The sequence below is a fragment of the Rhipicephalus microplus genome, chromosome 6 (assembly GCF_043290135.1).
Source record: "Rhipicephalus microplus isolate Deutch F79 chromosome 6, USDA_Rmic, whole genome shotgun sequence".
Lineage (NCBI taxonomy): Eukaryota > Metazoa > Arthropoda > Arachnida > Ixodida > Ixodidae > Rhipicephalus > Rhipicephalus microplus.
In genome coordinates this window covers 139,512,051-139,534,847 of record NC_134705.1, presented here as the reverse complement: position 1 = coordinate 139,534,847, position 22,797 = coordinate 139,512,051, and the positions used below count along the sequence as shown (strand labels likewise).

Sequence of the window (22,797 nt, the reverse complement as noted above, 5' to 3'; positions counted from 1 at the left end):
CTTTTAGTGAATTTTCCCGAGCAATTGGCTTTTTTTAGAAGCAAATGACTCTGCTTTTTCGTGAGTAAACTGCATTTAGTTATAATTTTAATTATGGCTATGTAAAAACAGGTTTCATGGAGCGAACAAATAATATTGGTCTAAAAAAGGAACGAACATGATAATACACAGAAGCCCGAGTCCAAGATATTTGTCAAAACGCCAACAAAATGAACCACACACACAAAACAAAAATAAGAGACAAGCAAGAGACGAACACAAACGATGTTCTCTCCAAGCTCGCTATTTTCTCATCTGCCTGAGATTGCGATATCATTGCAGTGAATAAAGGCATTCTGGCACGATTTTCACGTTTCTACCAGGAGCCCAAACGACAAATTGGACAAAGAACTAGAAGATGGTATGCTTGGTTGTTAAGAAAATATGAGATTTAAACCTTTCTGGGCCAATGTCGTACTAATAAAGCAGCAAATCGGGCTAGTTGGAACATACTCATCACAAAAGCACAAAAACACAAGGAAGTGCATGACACAAGAGCTTGTGTATGCTTTGTTGTGTTTTTTGTGCTTTTTTGTGCGCTGATCGTGATGAGGCATACAAGTACCTCCACCGCAAACACAGTCGCAGTGGTGAATGGCGTACAGTATACTCAAATTCAAGCAAGACACCAAGTTTCTTTAGTCTGACGACATATGTGCATAATTGCTCGCAATAACCGCGTTATCTAACGACGAGTGAGGTCTTTAAAGATAGTGTTGGCCGTCATGCACGTCCCACTGCTCATTCTCTTCTGCAATTTATGGGGTAAACTCCATAAAGTGGATGGGGGGACGCCGTTGTAGCTAAGTTTGGCAGAGTATCAGACGTGTTACTCGGCAGTCGCAGGTTCAGTTCCTGCAAGGGGAGAGTCATTTTGTCGTCCGATTGTCTTTCTTCACATTCTGTATACGTTCCTTCGCATCATTGTCACTTCTCATTTATATTCTTTTTCTGCACACATGCTTCTTATTCCAGATCATTGTCAACACGCAGTGAAAGCCACTCTGACAGCGCCGCAAATACTCCTTCCTTGTTTATTTCTCACTGCGCGACAGCGGTAGCTCCCGTGCGGCCACAGTCAATGTATATATTGGCAAAATGAAGCAACTAATTTCACTCATTCGCATAGGTGTGCGGTGGGGGCTCCAAGGGGCAGAGAGGGCGGGGGCGAAAAGCCAGAAATCCAGAGACATGCATTGACATATTAACGAGAGGGGCACCATGACTTGGAGGGGTGGCGCAAGGTTCACCCACATAAGTCGACATAGTAGGCAAGGAGCACTGTGAAGAACCTTCGCCCCCGCTGAGGGAAGACGGAGGTCCCTTACGGAGTGTAGCAGACCTCGACGAGGTTCAATGTCCTCACCTTGCTGAGGCAGCGGAGCATGAAGCGGGCAGCTTTTGCTCTCACGTTCTTGGACAGCGCGGGAATCTTCGCCAGGAGCATGGTCTTGAGGACACTTCGGCTGAAGGCTATGCTGTACTTCTTCAGTGAAGGATGGCCCTGTTTGCTGTCCAAGCCACTGCAGACGTGGCTGCAAATTCACATTAAAATGATAATGAAGAAAAAGGCGGAAGTAATGATAAAAACCTCGAAATTCTGCTCGAAAGGCGCCACTATATTTGATTATGAGAGTTTATTGCGCATACTTTTGAACAGATGGCTGTATGTTTGAAGGAACGTCGGCTCGCGGAAGCTGCATGACAGTACGAGCCGTGGCGTCAAATTAATCGAGGTGGATGCAGAGTGCTTGTTTTCCGGTCTTGCTGATTCCCCATTCCCACCTTTCGCTTTGTATCCCACTCCTCTCCTTCTACAAAGGCGCTAACATTTTAAGGGCTTAGAAAGGGCCAGTTTGTCCCATAGAAGAATCATTGTCTTAGAGAGCATGTGTGCAATATCAGGTCTTCAACAATGAGCATCTTGGCAATATATTCTCGCTGTGACTGTCCCCCGCTTTTTATTCGCTATGAGGTCCTCTCAAGATATCGAAATCGGATCGAGCACGAGCTTAATGAAGCATCATTTCAGATCACGAAAACAAAAAACACGCGCGTCAGCGAGCCATCAAACGGGCTTCATAGAAGGGAGAATGTGTTTTTGTCTTGTTAAACACGCTTTTCAGGTTCATGGCCCTGATTCATGTATTTTCATCACTATATGGCCTCGCGACGAGGCGGTCATAGTACCAGTATTTTGTAGCGATGCATTTGCCGTTGCAAACGCCTTCAGCTTTTTCTGCTTGACGAGTGGCTAGGGCGATGGCCCGCTCACGCTATTAATGATATTAGCGGTAGATGACAAGATTAACGTACAAATGACCATAGCGCTTCGCTACCTGATAGCGGCCCTGACTCATGCCACAGTGACGCCCCGTCACAGCTTAAGGTCACATTTCCTTACCTGTAAAAGTCGTCACACGGATGAATGTGGTGGTTCAGAGATGCCTTAAGGTCATGTTCGAGGGACAAGCAGCCGTGATGGCAGGAATTGATGCTCGCCATGAAGACGACGGGTGCGGAGAACAGCGTCGACGAAGCTACCGTGGCTACGCCCACGACGAACGACGCGTAGCGCATCCAGCTCCCCGCGTTGGATGTGTCGTGCTTGGAGAGTCGCCACTCGTTGCCGTGGTGACTGGGCACCATGGTACCACTGGCCTGCTCCTGCTGCTGCCGCTGGAGTCGTTTGGCAAGCCGTATCTCGTGTTCTGCGGCCGCCAGCAGTCCGCTGCTGCGTTGGGCCCACATGGTCTCCGAAGTGAACGGCAAGCGACTGGAGTCTATGAGGGCTAGGAAGCGCGGATCTGACTTTACGCGGCGAATATTCGGCATGCGACCGGCCACCTCGTTCGTTGTCTTCTTCTGAGCACGTGAGCTCGCAGTCAGCGCACGCCATATTGATGGTGATGACAAGACAACGATTTTTTACTCTTCTAGTATAAGTCATTATCCTCCACATTAGTATTGAAATACTGCTAAAGTTGCAATGAAAAAATCAGAAACTACTGGCCTTCCTCACCCGGCATATTCAGTGCTAAGTACCGAACCTATTTACACGATGGTACTTGAAGCAGCAAGATTAGATTGCATTTGTGGGGTTTAACGTCCCAAAACCATCATATGATTATGAGAGACGCCGTAGTGGAGGGCTCCGGAAATTTGGACCACCTGGGGTTCTTTGACGTGCACCCAAATCTGAGTACACGGGCCTACATCATTTCCGCCTCCATCGTAAATGCAGCCGCCGAAGCCGGGATTTGAACCCGCGACCTGCGGGTCAGCAGCCGAGTTCCTTAGCCACAAGACCACCGCGGCGGGGCACATGAAGCAGCAAACACAAGCACTTGTTTAAGGTTACATCTTTTCAGTTTGCTGCTTGCTGCCCCGTGTCGTCATGCAGGTTCTGCGTGCACCACTGAATATGAATATCTCGAGTAGCAAGCAGGACACACTCGACATCAAGAAACGTGCCATTTTCAGAGATGAAAGCACGTTTTTCTGGCAATTATGAGTCATGACTGAACTCGCCCCTTCAGTCACTTGTCTCTGGCAACAACAGTAGTGTGGCCCCTACATATGTGGTGAATTGTGCCCATTTTGCGACGCTACTATCCCCAATGTAACAGTGAAACACTCGCTGTACAGTTAACCATGGGCCACTGCACGGCAAGTGCTCCGCTGGCAAAACCCTATCCCCCCGATCAAGCTTTTAATGCCGTATGCTGTAGATACAAAATCTCAGCGTCAATGACAGCTTTTGATGGTGGCCTCATGCACTTCTCCTGTTCTCTTGGTATTTCAACTCAACCATTTCGCTTCCCCCGAAATGCGGCCCCCTCGCTGCATGGTTGAACTCATGACTTTGAAGTGAGCACCAGTATGACCATGTGACATGGCTACCCACCAGAACGCGACAACCTCGATTCGAAATCATAACTATAAGAATACCATTAATTAGCGAGTTAGTAGATTGAGACGCCGCTAACAGCTTCAGTGGAGTTGTTCGCAACGCGGCTTCATTCAGTTCGTGGTAGGTAACCTGTCAACAGAGTTATTCAAGCTACCACGCAGGCTGCAGAAGTGTCGTAAACTTCGCTAGCGTACTCCTTCTTCCGGGTTAAAGGAAACGCTAACTGTGCTCCACTTGTGATTGGCTTGATCGCAAGGCTGCTTCTGCGGCCAGCACACGACTATGATAGCTGTTGCACCATTCTGTCAACCGACTTCACCAAGTACGAGGTACACTTTCATGTATGCGTTTCTGCTTCTTAAGGTGCGATGAACCGACAGCGGTCGCGGACACGGCAGGCAGAATCGACACCGCTTACGGATTTTGAGCACTTAAAATAACTCACTGTGTGCCAGTTACCCTGCTCACGAGAAGCAGCTTGAGAAGCGGCAGATAACTTGGGTCTCTTTGAACGGGCCGATATTATCGCGTGTTAGCGGAAATACCTACGCGAATTCCAAAGATACAGATAAAGGGTGACACGTCCTACCGATTAGATGAGCCGAGACACGTATTGCACGCGGTTTTGAAACAGCCAACAAATAGACGCATGGCGCGTTCACGCGGGAGTGAGAAACTCGTTTGAACGGAAATTAGGAAACATGAAAGGGCCTGTTCATATTCCTTCCGCAACGAGAATGGTTTTGCTGACAGCACCACGAGGTCATTTCAATGGCACAGGTGACTATACCTCAAAGAAGACGGCCGATACTTCGAGTGCATTCTCCGGCGAAAGTGCAGCCCCATAGGCTCTACAGGGCACAGGTAAATATTTTATACATATTTACGTGCAACTGCCAGCCCACGATGGTATCTTGTGTGAGCGTGGCTTCTTACACGCGTGTATTCACAATCAGCTGCACTCCATAGATAGCTAACATATGACAAGAAATAGCAGGGTGTGAGAAACGCGGGGAAGAATCGAAACACGTCGAGGACGCTTTATGGTGGTATGTCTAGGCAGTTTGGGGTACTAAATCCACTTTTTGAGGAATGGTATATTTTTTGTGTACACATATACACGCTTTAATGACAGAAAGTGAGCAGAGCGGGTCCGGGAACAAACGGGGTTAAGGAAATCATAGTTGAAATCAAGAAGACGAAATGAACGTGGGACATGCACGTATAGCGCGTAGGCAGGATAACATCTGGTCATTGAGTGTAGATAACTGCATTCCAAGAGAAGGCAAGCGCGTGAGGGTGACATAGAAAAATAATGTGGGCACAGGAGATTATAAGACCAGAAGTAAACGACTGGATTCATTGGCATGCACAGCTTGGGACAGGCCTTTGCATTGCAGTGGAGGATTCAGGCTGACGATGCTCGTTACGTTCGCTTATAATTCATCACGCCACGATGGAGCTGGTTTTTCACCTTTATATCTTGTGTTTAGCCGTGATCCAACTTTACCGTTGACACCGTCTTTCCGACAGCCGTCGACTCGAAGACCGAATACGGCTACGATGTTATTACCAGAGCTCGAAAAGCACGAGAAGTTGCCCGTCAGCGCCTCTTAGCATCTCAAGATCAGCAGCGGCAGCGTTACAACTCCCATCATCGCCAAGCTTCCTTTACTCCGGGTTCTCTTGTGCTATTGTGGACTCCGACAAGGCGCGTTGGACTTTTTGAAGAACTGCTTTCACGCTACTCCGGACCCTACCGCGTATTGCGCCAGGTGACAGATGTGACCTATGAGATAGCCCCGCTTGAGTCTTCCTCCTTCTCGCCTTCACTGTCTACAGACATTGTGCATGTATCTCGCCTTAAGCTTTACCACTCGGCAACATCATAGAAGACACCGAGACGGTGCTTGAGCACCCGGGGGTTCTGTTATGAGACAATGTCCCACAAAAGCGGTTAGATAGGCGCGGAGAAAGACGACGTGATTTTGGTGTAGAGCACAGCACTCGTTCTTCATCTTGGCTTGCGCGTTGGCTCTGTGTAAATATATCTTCAAGTGCCTAGTTTCGCGTGCACCTTTACGAAACAATATATGTATATATATGTATATATTGTAATGATGATTGTAGTGGGTCATGCAAATTTCGGCACACACATTGTCAGTGCTAAGCACGAGACGCTCGGCCCGGTCTGTCGCTGATTTTGATAGCTAGGCCTACGCTTCTACCTGGTCTCGGATAACAGTTTTGACTGTCTTCGTTCTATATTATAATATATATATATATATATATATATATATATATATATATATATATATATATATATATATATATATATATATATATAGAGAGAGAGAGAGAGAGAGAGAGAGAGAGAGAACAAGATACAACACCTGATCCTGGGCCAGCTGTTCTTATTCTGCCTCTTTTTCTTCGTTCGCCTAGCATGCGCGTCTGTGCCAGAGTGCCAGTAACGGTGTTCGTCATCACACTCGGCCATGACTGCAAGCGTTGTAGATGGGCCACGCGACAATGTACTGGTGGGTGAGGCTAGCTGCAGCAGTTGACAGTGCTTCAGGTGGGCGGAGTTGGCTGCATCGTTGTGGTCAGCCCCGACCACGCTAGAATTTTGTCGAAAGTGGCTCCAGCCGACATTGCCTATGTCACCTGGGTCGTTCTCCATGTCGTTGTGGGGACTGGGTCCTGTTTGGTCCCTTTGTTGGTGATGACTCTGTCGAACAACATTGACTGTCGCGTGATGGTCTACAACCTTGGCCACGCTGCGACTTTTCAGAAAAAGCAGTTCGACATCGATTTTCCTTTGATGAACCGAGCAGGCATTCTCGTGGTAGTTTAAGTGTCCTGCGGTGATATAGTTTTTTTTTAGATGGTTCAGGCAGGTGGCCTAGACTGGATTGACATGGTCGCAGGTTGATCACAGATTGTTCTCCTTTGTTCTGCCACATTTCAAAAAACAAGGCTGGAAATGGTGGCTTCGGCAACGGAACAAGTAGCATCATACGTGGCCGTCTGCGCATTTTTCGGCAGATCAAGGGATGTTTTCCGGTGCGATTAGACATCTGCACTAACGTGGCGTGAAATCCTCGTGCTGTGGCTGCATGGTTGTATAATGCTTGAAAATGAATAGATGTATCGTCTACCACTAAAAAACGTTTTCACTTTCACAATATATGTCCCCTACAAATTCCACAATGGTATCTTGCAAATGGACAACAGTAAGAACATGTACATTACCTTTGTTAAAGGTGTTATCACACAGAAAAAATTTGTAGGCAGATAGACTGCTTTCGGAACAATAATAATAGTAGGTCATGCCTTCGTACGATCCACTATTAACCTATACTTTTCTATCATACTTGAAACGACCTACTTCTGTTTCATGTTTGCTGCGCTTTTATGATACGTCTGCGAATCAAACCAGCGTAAGAATGCCACTACTACGAGAAGGTGCAGCAAAAGCATACTGAACAGACTACGATCAGCTGCGACGTTCACTGGGCACTAGCCATACTTGATCGTTCGAGCAAACAGTCTGAATCAAGAAGAGAGTTCAGCTCAGAAGAATCCGGAAGCCACTCTGCGTCTGCCCACGATATGCTGTGCAGTGCAAATCACTGCCTAAGAATCGTTAACTCGGATTCGCCTTGAAATTTTGGGTTGGGACATTGAGAGAATCTCATCAGCTCGACATTCTATAAGCTACCAACACACTTTTTTTTACGAGTGCGAACTTGATCAGAGAGTACGAAATGTCCATAGACGTTGAATTTTCGCACTCAGCGCCATTCTCATCATCAAAATCACCATCTTCTTTTTTGGTCATGCTACACACAATCGGGTCAGTACATTAATGCAGGCCTATCTTCCAGCCTTTGCAATGAGATATACCTTTATCTTTTTTTTTCTTTCAGTTCCAACATGCTCTGCAGCGATTAAAGCTGAGCTAGCTGCTTCGCAGCTAGCTTAACTTGGTATGAAGGAAATGACTCTAACGTTATCAGGCTTTTTATTGATATGGCCGTGTCACATTTGCTGTTTTTCCTCACACTACGTACGTTCGGTCACAACAGTACGCGACTGCTACTGCCAGCATGCACATCGAAACAACAATCATGTTTTTCATTGCTGAAGACATAAGACATCGATGGCGTGTGTGGCATCAATGCGCACTGCATATAGGCCATTAGACATATTTAACCTATGACAAAAGGAAGCTTACCTCTGCTTATCATACACGGTAACGACGCGAACTTTGGGAAATCATTTTGCGTTATGGCGGGTGTCGTTGTCGTCTTCTGCACGACGTAAACGTGATTAACAAACATTTCTGCTTTCATTACATTCGCTTTTTTGAAGTGCCTGTTCAGCTGAAAAGTTTGTTTCATGCGGTTCATTTCGCATTGAAGCACGAGAGCCTTGCAAATGCACGGAAGCGAGCGGCAGCGCGGCGGAGAAAAGGAAAAACACGCGACGTGCGACCCCAGTTTACATTTTTTCCTGCCAGAGATGGCGCTAGCTGTCCTTAGTCACAGCGCCACCAAGCGCTGCTTTGGGAGCCTACAGGCAACATTCTTTAAGTCGTGCCAGTATAAAGCATGCAGCCACATTACTCATTTCAAGGTGTTCTACCTCGGTTATCTTTCTCCACATCTTCGGCACTTTTTGCCGACATCACAAGGAGCATGTCATTGTGGTGAATACATGTCGAACCTAAAAACAGATTCTTTCGTCGAAAATGCACTGGCAGGCGTTTAGAAGCAGCTTTGGCGATTTAATTTGAAGAGAGTGCAGCTTTCATGTTTGTAGACATGACTACGGCCAGCTGCAGAAGACGTCGGCACCGTTACATTCTCGAAAGAAAAAGCCATCCCCTCTCGAGTACAGCTTCCTACCAAAGCTTCCTATTTCATAAACCCAAAAGCAAATGGAGTTATTCTTGTCCTTGCTTGCGGAATAGGTGACAACAATATCAGTTTTTCTCATCCGAAAAACAAATTTGCACAACGGGGGACGAGAAGAATACGACCCGTATAGCGGCATATGTCCCATTGCCATGGTGTCGACTAGTACTATTTCAACAGCACTTGTGTCACATGCGTTTCTTGTCACAGAGTTTTTCGAACTACCAACTAGCCCGATCATGACCGTCGACAAGGTATAGTGACATATTTTTCGGTATTCTCTGGAACATTCATAGCCACCTCGAGTTTTCAAGCGATCTCTTGATTTCAAAAGCATGGCTGTTATTTGTTTTTTTTATATCACGCCAGCATCATGCACGCGAGTCAACATGCACTCATGTCTAATCCGAATGTTCGAGCTTAGCCCCGTAAAGTGTTATTCGCTATGCAACGACGCAAGAACCAAATAACACTGCTACACTATACGGAGTTATGTGATCATATACAAAGTGACAAGATTATCCATATGTTCAATGCATCAGCAATCACGTGTCATAACATCCCTAGAATAATATCCTGAGTGGAATAATATGCCGACGACAGCAACCGCTTCTTTATACTAACCGTTGATCCAGAGACAATATATTTAAAAGAAGATGTTTACTCGTTCTTAAGCCCCATAGCGCACACACTTCGCCAGATTGGTTGCCGTCAATATGCGTGTACGTTCACATCCCTAGAATCAACTGGCACGCAATATTTGCTTTTGTCCCATAGCAAGCACTAGAATGATTATGGCCAATATTCACTCAAGCCACAAACACTGAGCACATTGGACAGGTGCCTCAATGCTGTGGGGACATAGTAAACCATAGAAGGAAGTTAAGCGAAGTGGCATTTCCCAGTGCATAGCACTTTGGGTGATGAGAACAGAGCGTAGGATAGATTGAGGGGGGATTATTGAATTTTTTTGCATAACTGGAAAGATTGCTTAAGGTTGCAATAGATTCGTATCTTAAATGAGTCGATGACATCGCATCGCCAACGTATATCGTCACTCGCATTTGCAATTTACCTCGGCACTCCTCTTCAACATACTGACTATAGTGTTTCCACGCGCAAGTTGAAGTTTTCTAATCCCATGGCTGGAGTATCCCCCAGCAGCTGTTATATGCGGCACTATTTAGTTGGGCCACTCTTTGGAATCAGGTCGTTGCCAAAATTCCACTGAAGATCGTGACAAATGACTACGGCGCTGAAGGTAAGAAACCAGGTCACTAGATCTACGATGTCGTTCCTGTACGTAAGAGAATGAGATGAACTGCATGATTGGGCCCCGTCTAATTTCGAGGCCTCACAATACGCATAACAGGCATCATATGACAGATTTTTTTGTACACTGCACGTTAGCATCGCCGATGCTAATCATGTCATGCACTCGTCCTTGCAGGTCACATAAGTGGCTATGGCGCATCTGTGTCTTTTTTAGGCATTTTATATAAAACAGCAACGTAATACAGCTTGCCAACTCATTTTATTTACTACACGTATTCTGGAAAAGCCCTGTAGTAGGATGAAATTTGGACCGCGCGCAACGCCTCCGAGACTGCAGCGCTGCGGTTTCTTTTTCACCGAATCATGCTACTTGCACCGAAATTTTCATTGCGAAGTGCGGCTGGACAAATCTGGGGGCATCAGCATTTCAGTCCAGGTAGCATGCTGTCAAATAGGACAGCACACGGGTGAATAGTACTCTTGTCTCCTTTATAATAGACGCCTCTAACTAACGCCTCTAACTGGCATTTCACCATAATTCAATTGTAAAGCGCATGACAGCCGTCATGTATGCTGCTTATTCGAACGGAAGGCGTAAGAACACACACGCAAGAAAAGGCAGGCAGGCAACAAAAAGGCGAGCTTGAGCGATGCATCCTCAATTATTCTAATGTAAGCGGGTAAACAGACCTCCGAGTCATTTTTGAGGTTTTTGGCTTTTTGAACAATCGGAAGGGCCTGTGGAGCTGTCGTACTCACCTTAAATGCTTTTATAGCAGCCTTGGAGTTGAAATAAATTGTGTGGTGTACACTATCTGTCAATACAAAGGCAATGACAACTTGCTCTGCAACGCTGGGAATAGAAATAAAGATGGTAGCGCAGCTGATGGCTATTGATTCGCAGTCGACCATTCCTGAAGTGTATTATGTTTTTTTAGCGTATGCGAATCAGCATCTAAGAAACAAGCTTGTTCCTTGTCCAAGCGCGCACTGGCGAACATTTTCTTCACCAAAATCTAATACTGAAAGCATACAGTGCGTGGAAGCAGAATAGTTTCTTTGCAACACGTGTATGCGCTGTCCCCTTGCGAGTATCAGCAAAGAAACTACCAAAATGGCTTTCTAGAACATCCACATGGATGTACTGAATGATTCAAAGCAATACATTAGGAAGTTTTTGCCTAAAAAGCTAGAACGTAGCAAAAAAGAAAGTGGGAACTACTAGTTTTACTGCCCCACAAAGGGTTAAGAGGTCAAATATTGTAGATGTTTGTGCCACTGAATTCAATTGCTCTTTCCCCGTGTACATTATAATACTATGATGAGATGAGGTTGCCGTTTAGATCACGTCTAGTTTGTTGATGAAAAGGTAGAGAGAAAGGGCAAAACAAAAGATGGGAGAATAAGGTCATTGTGCCGTGGAAGGCCCACAGTCGGGCTGTTAATTTAGTTTTTTTTCTGTAGCGACACCGACGTACCTGGAATACCCAAGGCATAAATAAGGCCAACTTTAAGCATTTCATGTGTGCGGCGAGATTCACGGCGTAAAGGCAGGCCACCGCTCCATTACGAAGAGGACGCTCGTAGCATCCATCCATTCATCAACCTTTGCGCGTTCGCGCCTAAAACTTCGATGGCACCGAGCAGCGTCTGGGTGCCATGATATAGCAAAGCCTCTGTGATTGCCACGTTGCTAGAACCGATCGTGAAGGTCATGGTTTAAGTACAGTACCTTGGGTACCAAGTTCCGGCGTGTAGTTGGAATGAGTAGACTTCTTGGCAGCCTTGCCTGAACTAAGAGATGCAGTATTATTGAATGTCTGCCAGCCACTTTCGGAAGGCAAGCAAAACCGAACAACCACCCGACAGACTCGCTTTATCTGCGTTAAATTATTACCCCGCTTTGTTTTCTTTGTGGGAAAAAATTTCGGGCAGATTATTAAAAGTTCTACACTAGCATAACAATTTATTCGATGCTAGCAGGCAAAACACTTGTTACAGAGCGTTCTGTATAAGAGGGAAGCGTAATTTAATCGAAACGGGTTTAGTCGCCATATTCGTGCTGACTAGTAGTTGATAGCATGGATAGCTCCGTGTTGGTGCGATTCTTCGAGAGCTGCTGTTGGCGTTTCGGGCCCGTTTGCTCGTTTTGCGAGGGATGCATCAGTGCGTAAGCCTTCCCTGACGAAGGTTGCCAGTCAGCCTTGATGGGTGTGGTTTTTCTGCGAAGTAAAAAGACGAAAGTTGATAAGCCCATACTTCATCAGCAACTGATACAAACAAATGTTTTAGCAATATTCATTCCTGGTCAAAGTTTATACCACTCCATCAAATGTTTTATTGGGAATTCTACAAGATACAAAGTTGTTCAGAGCTTACTTTTCTGTGCACTGCTTGTGACACAGCTTGGTTCTGTGACACGAAGTTCCTCAACTTTCTAATGTATCCTACAGCCTCGGCTGGGGATACATGGCTTGAACGTGTTTCAGCATTACCACTTCTTTGTCACACTCATGTTCTTTTGTTTTCGGACAAACCGTATAAACAATTCCCAATTATGATAGGACTGGGCGGATACTAAAGAGTGTCTCTCACACTGCTGCTTTGCCTCGGTAGTGCTGCACGCACGAGCGATGTTTGCGCGCCTCCGATTGAAAGAAGGTTTGGGGATGGTACACATAGGCTATGCCAGTGTGCAGAGAGCAAACGTTATTTGATCTTTAGAATGAGTTTGAGTGCATGGATATAATTCGTTAAACTAAAGGATTGACTATTCACAAAGTGGCTTGGCTGAAAGGTTTTGGCGTACACCTTATATCAAGAACACCAGGAATTTTCTCACAAGTACGTTATTCTGAAATATTAGTTAAGCTGACGCTCTTACTAGTGAGAGTTCACTGCATGTGATAATTAGCTGCAATTTACCCTCTCACCACCTCACTTTTCTCCTCGCCGTCATTTCTCTTTTCCACCCATTGTTGTCCTATGCATAGCTATGCTTACTTTTTCTATAACAGCAAAGCAGTTAACGGCAGCAGTAAGACAGATAGCAGTGACTGAAGAATTGAAAGCTGGGCTATAGTTGGAAACCGTACTTGAGCTTTTTTTGACAAAACAGCACAACAAGGACGTGCGCGTAAGCAAAAAGGTGTGCAAACAGCAGCACTGACTCGCAACTAGTTGAATGTTTCCAATAAACATTCAGTTGCCAATCGCGCTGGGGTTTGTCCCCCTTTTTCACTTTCGTCTGCGTCGTCCTCAAGTACGTTGAAGGCCATAAGACGTCCGTTAAAAGGCGTGCCTGCTGTCCTGTGCCTGTGCTAAAAACAGTAAAGCCACCGCCGAGCAGCAGCCGTAGAAACGGCTACGCTTCCTAACACGTGACACAGAGACAGCGATTTCAACACATCCGTAGTCTTAATGCTTTGAGCGTAATCTGCATCCATGGTTGCCGCTTATTCGGTCAAACAAGCTTTTTTCTCATCGCTGTCGGAGCTTTGATTACCGCGCTACACCACGACCAGAAGCAGTTCAACCAGCCTCGCTTTGCCAGGCTTTGCGAAGTTCAATGAAAACTTATCAAAACTTGTGGATGTAATTAGTAGCTCGTCATAAAGAACAAATTTAGCGCACCTTCGAATTCTCTCGAAGAACACAACTTCAAACAAGCATCCACCCAGGAATACAACCCACACAGGAGCGCAGTGTGTGGGGTGTGTTCCCAAGTGGATGCGAGTGTCAATATGAGTGTGTTTTTTGAGGTAATTCCAAGTTTTTTACTGGTTGTTTACAGGTAGTTTACTTTTTGCACAAACTTTTGAACTTGACTAAAGCTGCGAAGACATGCGCGCCATGAGGGATAGTGACGAAGCTTGCTGGAAAGGCTGAACTATTCAAATATGCACCAAGTGGTGTAGTGAAGAGGCATGGTGGGAAGGCAGAACCAATAAGTGCGCTAAGAGGTGTAGTAATGAGGCTTGGTGTAAAGGCTGAACGAATAAGAAGTACGCTAAGAGGTGAAGTATTGAGGCTCGGGGGAAAGGGTGAACCAAAAGGAATTAAGTGCACTAAGAGGGGTAGTGAGGAGGCTTGGTGAGAAGGCTGAACCAATAAGAAGTTTGCTAAGAGGTGTACTAACGAGGACCGTTGGAAAGTGTGAACCAATAAGAAATACGCTAAGCGGGTTAATGTCGAGCCTCGGTGGAAAGGTTGAAACAAAAAGAAGTGCTCTAAGTGGGGTAATAACAAAGCTCGGTGTGAAGGCTGAACCAATAAGAAGTGCACTAAGAGCGGCAATGACGAGCTTCAGTGGGAAAGGTGAACCGATAAGAAGTGCGCTAAGCGGGTTAATGTCGAACCTCGGTGGAAAGGTTGAAACAAGAAGAAGTGCGCTAAGTGGGGCAATAACGAGGCTCGGTGTAAAGGCTGAACCAATAAGAAGTGCACTAAGAGCGGCAATGACGAGCTTCAGTGGGAAAGGTGAACCGATAAGAAGTGCGCTAAGCGGGTTAATGTCGAGCCTCGGTGGAAAGGTTGAAACAAAAAGAAGTGCGCTAAGTGAGGTAATAACGAAGCTCGGTGTGAAGGCTGAACCAATAAGAAGTGCACTAAGAGCGGCAATGACGAGCTTCTGTGGGAAAGGTGAACCAATAAGAAGTGCGCTAAGAGGGCCAGTGACGAGACTGGGTAAAAAAATAAATCAAATAGAGGCGCACAAATATGCATGAAGGTAAGCCTCATGAACACGGGGCGCATATCAGCTTCGCTATTTCGACATTGTTCGCAAAGTGGAGCTCGCCACACTCATTTTTTCTTTAATGTGTTCCGTCATTCGTCCTGTTTTCATTCAGATGCCTATAAAAGCGTGCACGAACGTCGTGGGAGGTCCAAGTCAGCAGAGGACTCACTTAGCCTCCTGCGATGTGGCAACACTGGCGGCGTTTTTGTCGCGGTGGCTGACCACCAGGAGAAGCAGTATGGCAATGAGTAGACTGCCTAGCATGAGACCTCCACCGACCACCGCGATCAGCATGTGGTCTCTGTGGCAGAACGCCGCGTCTTCCACCGGCTGACGGCAGCCGGACGTCTTCGCAATCTTTTCGGGAGGAGCGCGGACGGCGCCTCCGCCATCTGCACGAGTCACCGGTGGCTCGACCACGGCGCGCTTCTCGTATACTGCCAGCTCCTTCCCTGTAAAGAGTGGGAGTAGAAGTAGTGCATTAGCTGTGCTTTTAACTTCGGCCCACTTTTACAAACTAGACCTCTTGAAAATATTTCGGGAAATTTATCTATAATAGTATCAACCTTATAAAAGAGATAGAAAAATTGAAGGTTTATTCTGCGAACTTCGTGCCCGTAGACCAGGGAGCTCAACCGCATGGACCTTCCGCTACGGCCCAACTTGCATGTGTCTTCGTCCCATATTTTTTTAAATGCGATCATATGGACACACTCGGCTGGATTTCGCTGCCGGCGTAGACGTGGGCGTCGGTGTCAATGTCATGCACCGTATATGTATGCGTATCTATATATATGAAAACGCAAGAAAGAGAAAAATCAGAGAAAAAAAACTTCGGTGCACGGAATCAAGCGTGGGATCTCCGTATCGTGAATGCGAGGCGTTAACCACTGAGCCACCGAGGGTGTTTTTTTTTTTAAGAGTCTCATGTTCTACCGACTGAGCATGAGAGCCACCGAGGGGTACCTCCTAGGTGGCTATTTATACGGCACAAGCTATATGTACAACTTACCGCTCTTGGCGGGTATAACGGGGGGGGGGGGGGGCGGCTATCGTGTTTTCAGCATTATCAGCAAGATGGCGCAATGATCGCGCGGCGGCTCTCATCTCTCACGCGTACTTCGGCCCGCGGAGAGGAGGAGAGGGGACGATCTCTCGCACTCCTCTATCGTAGGGTGCGGAGGATCATACGCCTTGGCTGACGTTGGCCTTGCACTGGAATAATTCTGTCGTAGTTACGGGGCGCACAAAGGTCACTGCAACCATTGCACAGTCTCCGTTTGCGAAAAGGGTGCGCTTTTCAGACGCAGCGAAGCAACAACTTAGACGCTTATTACCATTCCTTTGTACCCGTGAGTACGATTCGTGCGTCATTTGCGCGTGAAAAGCGCCGGTCACGTTTCGATCTGCTTGCCATTCTGCACGTGTCCTTCCAATCAGTTGCTAAAACGTGCATTTCTTCGCCTTAGCGACAAAGCTGTGACATTTTTTTTTTGTAGCATGAACTACACTGGCCGAGGTTGAGCAGTTTCGCCTGGCTTATCGAAAGCCGCGCTGCGCATTTCCGAGGAGCAGTGACGCCACTCGGCGTTCAGCTGGTGTGCCGTGGAAGGCCTGGAAGGTGCTGGAGTGACATGACACTAGTGGAGTTATCCTTGACTCTTGTGACGCACCAGCGCGCTGCAACGGGTACGTGTGCTCATACCATTCGTTTTTTTTTGAGGATCTTTCCTTGTAAAGCCAGTAAATTTTTGAGTTGAGTTGCCCTGTACACATTATATTCTATATACAACTTTCTTACAATGCTGAAAGAGACCAACTGCGCCAACACAAAAGGAAGCGGCTTTTCTAAAGTCACACATGTGTACTTCGCCGGATTAGTATGTTTTTCTTGCGTTTTTGTAGATTTATAGACTATCTCACATTCTATGATTAGCTACTTTGTTGGAGTTTGAGGCGTATAGTATCTGGTGTACATATTTATGTATGTCATTCGAAATAAAGGACAAGTTGGAAGTCAGCATTCATATTCGTGGGTTCTTTGTCTTTTCGTCTACCCGTACGCTGTACGCAAAGCTTAACTTACCAACAGGCGGCTCCGCTAACACACCGGAGGCGGCCGCTTGTTTGTGAACCGGGCCAGCTTCCCAGGTACAAACATGCGAATCCCCCCGCGTCGACTCTGCCTGGTCTCTCTCCGTGTCGGTTCCGGTGGAAGTGGTCGTCTTCGCTCGTCGCTCCCGGTAAGCGCATCGGCGGCACGTCGTCCTGGCTGTTAGACGAACATCCGATATACGCCTTCAGATAGGTTTCGAGAAAAAGCGCCAAGAAACACACCATACCACGCCCCCTCCCCAACCTAACAACACGCGCGCATCCACGCGTGCCAGCCGTCAAGTTCAAGTTACTTATCCTCAAGCACTAACTGTAACAAATAAAGCCTCATCTTTTCCCAAACCTGACAAGGACTTGAACGTCCCGCGCCACGTTAATGCTGCCATCGCAAAGTGATTCGCGATTTCTGGACAATCTGTAAACCTGAGTCTCAACAAAAGTCTTGTCCTTTATCGTATATACGTGCTAATCACTGCCTATTTATTTCATTAAAAGCGGTCGTTAGGGTGATATCATGAAATAAAGTGTATAGGCGAAGTTACCGAAAGTGAAAACTTGATATCTCGACCGCAAAACATAAGCACGAGAACATGTCTCGTGCTCACGTGTACGGTCACTGAAATCACCGGGCATACTTGTCACTTCTTCTTCCAAGGTGCTGATGGATCTGTCATCAAAGACGCCGACATTGATACCTAATCACTGTGCAGTTGGCTGAGTTCGGACACTTTGAAGGCGCCATGAGTAAGCAAATAGAATATATAAATCACAGAAGGCTGATCTGCGTATGCTATTCCAAATATTTGAAGCGGCACCGTCACAGGCTTTGAAAAAAATGCGCTGAGGTAATTTGGGTATATACCATCTTCAAACGCCAGAATGGGCTTAACCCTAAAAGCCTTTCAATCATTTTTTTTTTGTTCTACAACCATTCGTCACACTTCGTTGTACTTCGATGTCATGATAATGCCATAGAAAGCACTCGCAACGTGCAATACGGCACCCTTTCAAAGATCAAAGAAAACTGGAAGATAAAACTTTGTGTGTGTTATTTTTTTCCAGTCACTTCTTAAAATGAAGCTCCACTCAACTTCTCCTTTTGGGACTATCAAAAAAGCCTAATACAATATCCCTGGTTCCAGCTGACGTTATGCAGCAGCTGTATACGTTAAGGGCCTGTACACGCGCTATCCGCACACTGCACGTGGCGGGACACCTGCCGCACGCATTTCAAGGGTGGAAGTAATCGCGTCAATTGGAGTAAATAAGTGTGAATAAATATGAGTAATAAACCTTCAACGCGACTCTTGATATTAACGCAATTTGTTAACACGATTGCTGACATGAAGCCTGCCTAAGGCCAGATTGCAAAGGATTTCCAAGCACCGAAGTGACCCAGTGGTATAATACTGGGCTTCCAGGATGGGGTTCCGGGTTGGAACGCCTCTGTGTTCTTGGCGTGTTTTTTTTTCGTGCCCTAGTTGTTATGGACACCGGTGGTGTTGGCGAAGAACTACGGCGCACACGTGACCCACGTTGTCATCTTAAAACATCTTTCACTGTGAAATAATATACTATAGCTTTGTTGGTCCCCTACTATTCTGGCTCGTATTTTTCCTACAGTAATTCCCAGCGGGACACCGTGGTGGTCGTTTGAGAGATGAGGCCAAACGCGAATCTCCCTAATCGGGGTCATCTTTCGAAACACCAAACGAGAAAAGGTGCGATATGCAAGTTCTTTTGTTTTTCAATAATGCTAAACGTGCACCATGTTACATCAGTACATACAACGCTTGCCGTGGTTCGTCCTCTTTTCAGCTGCACTTGTGGCGATGCGACCCTTCCCTGTGACCGGAAAGTGCCGGATCACAAACAAATCAGTGGCTCGAACCAGAGTCGTTCTTCCGGGACTGCTACAGACGACTTCCTGTTGTGAAGAACAGGTGTAACGAGCTGTTTTACGGGATACTTTTTTTAACACACTCACTATGCTTAGTCATAGACCCACGTTTTGTAATTATACATGGATGTACAAAAACGTCCTTTTGTAGCAAAACTGTTACTCGAAATACTTTTTTTTTAGTTTTCACAGTCACGTGCAGAAAACAGTAAGGAACTGAACCCTCCGCCATAATTCTTCGTCTTTGCGCTGCGCTTTGCTCGTGAAAGCCTTAATGGGATTAAATTGACCTAAGAAGTGGTGGGAACGCTATTGTTAACCGCACCATCCCACCCCCCCTTCACTGAATAAAGCCTGCGCACCCGCTTGAATGTCACGATATCACTGGTCAAAATTAGTGCATGGTCCCCTAACACAGCTTGCCTTCTAACCATGCCTTCTTTCATGCGCGTAAAACCACAAAATTTCATTGACGCCGTACACAGCCACGCCCAAAAGCACTGACCTGCGGCGTACTTAGCATCTCAAGTTAAAATCTTTTTGTTCCATCACGTTTGCTGGTTTCTATAAAAAGGCAGCGATCTCGTCAAGCGGCATACTACACCGGCTTCAATATCACTGTCTTTACCTTCTCGTCCCAAAAGGGAAATACGCTATCGAACTTCGCTAATCTAAATGGCACGTACTATTGGTCACTCTTCTGCGCGACATATTTGAAATATTTCCCAGTAGCCCTTATTGTCAAACGTGCTGTTGTGGATACACTTTTGATATGTCACCACTTTAAAGTACCTTGGAAGGTCTAGCGTTCACTTTAGGACCACTTTCTTCAGACACGCTCGCTGGCGGCCTCGCTTTCATCGCAGTGCTCGACGCCTGCTGCCCGGGGTTGTTCAGGCGCACCACAATGCTCTCCTGCGAGTAGATGCAGGCCTTCTCGGGCTCCTTAAACTCTTGTTCCCCTCGACTCAGCATTTTCACCGCCACCGGCGCCAGTACAACAGGAACGGCTGCTTCGACGGGGACGACAGGGACGACCACATCACAAGGAGCAAAGGTTTCTTGCGTGAAAACGCTGTAAACAGCGGGATTTTATTTTTGCTTTCCAGATTTATGGAACAGTTTGCGGACGTTCGTGTTGTTGCAGGATCTGCAGAGGTTCTGTAACGACCATTAATTTACGCTGTAGAAAATTGCCCGTGAGATTTGCGGTGTTGATTAATTGATTTGTGGATTTAACGTCCCGAAACCACCATATCATTATGAGAGACGCCGTAGTAGAGGGCTCCGGAAATTCCGACCACCTGGGGTTCTTTAACGTGCTCCGAAATCGGAGTACACGGGCCTACGAAATTTCCGTCTTCATCAAAAACGCAGCCGCCACAGCCGGGATTTGATCCCGGCTGTGGCGCCTACGGCCTACGGCCTACGGGGCGGCTGTGGCCTACGGGTCTGCAGCCGAGTTCCTTAGCCACTAGACCACCATGGCGGGGCATTTTGGTGTTGATTTGGTACCAATTGAAATACATGATAACAGGGCAGAAAAACGTGGTTGATCCCTCTTTTTTAGGAATCGGTATAATACGAAAGTTAAACATGTCCTCGCAGATGTGTTTGAGCATTCATAGTGCATTGTTTCATTACAAAGCCGAATGAATGAATACTGCAGTAACAAATTGCAATGCCATGCAAAGAAAGATAGGCAGCTCGAAACTTGCAGCCCACACCTCAAGCAGAAAGCACGCAATAAATTGGCTTATACAAGATGAGCACGGACAAACAATTGTCACAGCTGGACACTTAAATCACGCTTCTAAAACTGAAAAGAAAGACGCACAAAATGAACGCATAGATATCCACAGGAGGAGAGTGGACAAAACACTGTCACATTTATTACTTCGTGTGTCAGCAGCACGCTTTTTTTTTGTAAACGCGGCCGCGGCAACGAGCGAAGTGACATTCGTACTCTTCATAGCTACTGTAACTTCAAAAAAAAAAAGGTCTGGTGGAAATACAACAGAAAGCACCTGAATCCCGAGATAAGCGCACGCATGAGTGAGCTATTACGCTAGACAACATCAATACGCACTTAACCCACGCTATGTGGAGGCGCGCGCACAGCTAAGCGCAAGGTGATGCGGCGCAACGATCTTTATAGGTAGCCTTCATGTGCACGCCATTTCCGGCACGTACGTGAAGGCTCCCTTAGAGTTACTGTAAAAGCTACATTTAAGGAGCTACTTAAAGGTAGCATAATATCTAGCCTCTTGATCCAATCTTTAGAGCGCTCGTGCCCAACGCGCACCTGTCATGCCATCTAGCTACAGTAGCCAAAAATGCGCTGAAGTTGCTGAGCTCCGAGGACAGCCAGTGGTACATGATATATATAAATTGCTTGCCGTTAAGATGTTCGACAAAGGTTGCGGTGTGGAATAGTGGTTGAGCACGAGGTCGCTGGTTCGATGCTATACCATGAGGGGCCTTTCCTTCTTGTTTTTTTTTATTCATTAATAAATATTTCACGTCATATCCCTGACGGAAATGCGTCACGGAGCCGTGGTGGACCACGGCGTAAAACACTTTCGCGTTAAAAATAACAAGGGCAGATTATAGGATGTCGATATAAAATCAGGTTGCATATCTGAACGTACAGATCACATACAAAAAAACAACGCCATACCGGGCCAGGACTAACCTGTACGCGGATTCGTTTTTTGGGAAAACTATTGGTGAGTTAAACGCTCCGCTGTCTGAGCAAGTGTCTAGTGATAATGAAGATGTAATTTTTTCATGTCTGTAAACCCCCTGCAGTAACGCCTCCTGGCAAAGTGGGGTTATGTATGAATAAAGAATAAAAAAATGCTACTTCCGAAAACAGAAGTTTTAACAAAACGAGTAACATGACACCATCGACTGTCAGCGTTAAAATGAATTATATTTTAGGCGTTCGTAAGTGCGCGCAATTATTGTGTACATGAAGCACATGGCATTCTATTTGAAAAGAGAAAGTTATACCCCATCGAGAAACTAGCCATATTTTGGGTAGAGTAATAAGTCGTTTTCTTTTTTGGCGATGCTGCATTTCTTCGTCTTCTTCACTGAAGCTGGCTAGCCACGACACATCATGTTAATTGGCTGTGCTCGCATGCTTTCACTCTCACGTAGAAAACGACTGCTATTGCGATGTTATCAAGCAATCTCGACGTTATAAATAACATCACGGCAATAAAAAAAAGAACACTCTGTCGGTGCCCATACACTTGTTAAAGTAATCAAACGCTACTTCGAATTATGCTCACAGATATGTCGTCAAAGTACTACAGTGCGCTAAGCGCATGCACAACCCTTGGACGCGGACAAGATTAAAAATCTAGCATGTGGATGTATCGACACTCTATGAAGCACGCGGCTGAAAGATTCTATGGCTGACTTTCGACTCAGCTCACCGCCATGCAGCAACATCGAACTGATTCAGTCGTGGCACTGGTAGCAAGCACAAAACAGCGCAAATCCAAGAGCGAGGAACTTGAATCCACACGCACAGTACTCATCAGTCATTCCAGAGAAGTCACACGACGAGAAAATCACGCCTAAGCGACAACCACGGCACTTACCTCTCAGTTCAAGCCCAGTACGTCCCTTCCGACTTGCTTACTCCTCCTTACGTTGCTCTTGCCCACTACGGAAGTCATGAAGCGGGAATTTAAATAGCGATGACGATGATCAGTGATGGACCAATTCTTTATAGTTTTATTTAGTCTAAATATCATACCGTACGCCACTGACCTCAGCAAAGGGATTTTATATCAGGGCAATTTAGGTAACCAACACGCAAAGCAGGATGATTCAATAATTGTTGCCCGACAAGTATCAGCATGCAAAAGATTTATGCTAA

General features: G+C 46.2%; 1 protein-coding gene across 1 annotated transcript; it reads right to left on the bottom strand.

The window, feature by feature from the left end:
* Positions 1 to 12,193: 12,193 nt before the first annotated feature.
* Positions 12,194 to 20,047, bottom strand: LOC142766035 (uncharacterized). Its single transcript, XM_075867847.1, has 5 exons — positions 19,695 to 20,047; positions 18,791 to 18,929; positions 16,974 to 17,159; positions 15,057 to 15,339; positions 12,194 to 12,371 (listed from the first exon to the last, which is right to left on the bottom strand). The coding sequence occupies exons 1-5, from the start codon at positions 19,875 to 19,877 to the stop codon at positions 12,194 to 12,196; spliced, it is 969 nt and encodes a 322-aa protein (XP_075723962.1). The 5' UTR covers positions 19,878 to 20,047.
* Positions 20,048 to 22,797: the final 2,750 nt, after the last annotated feature.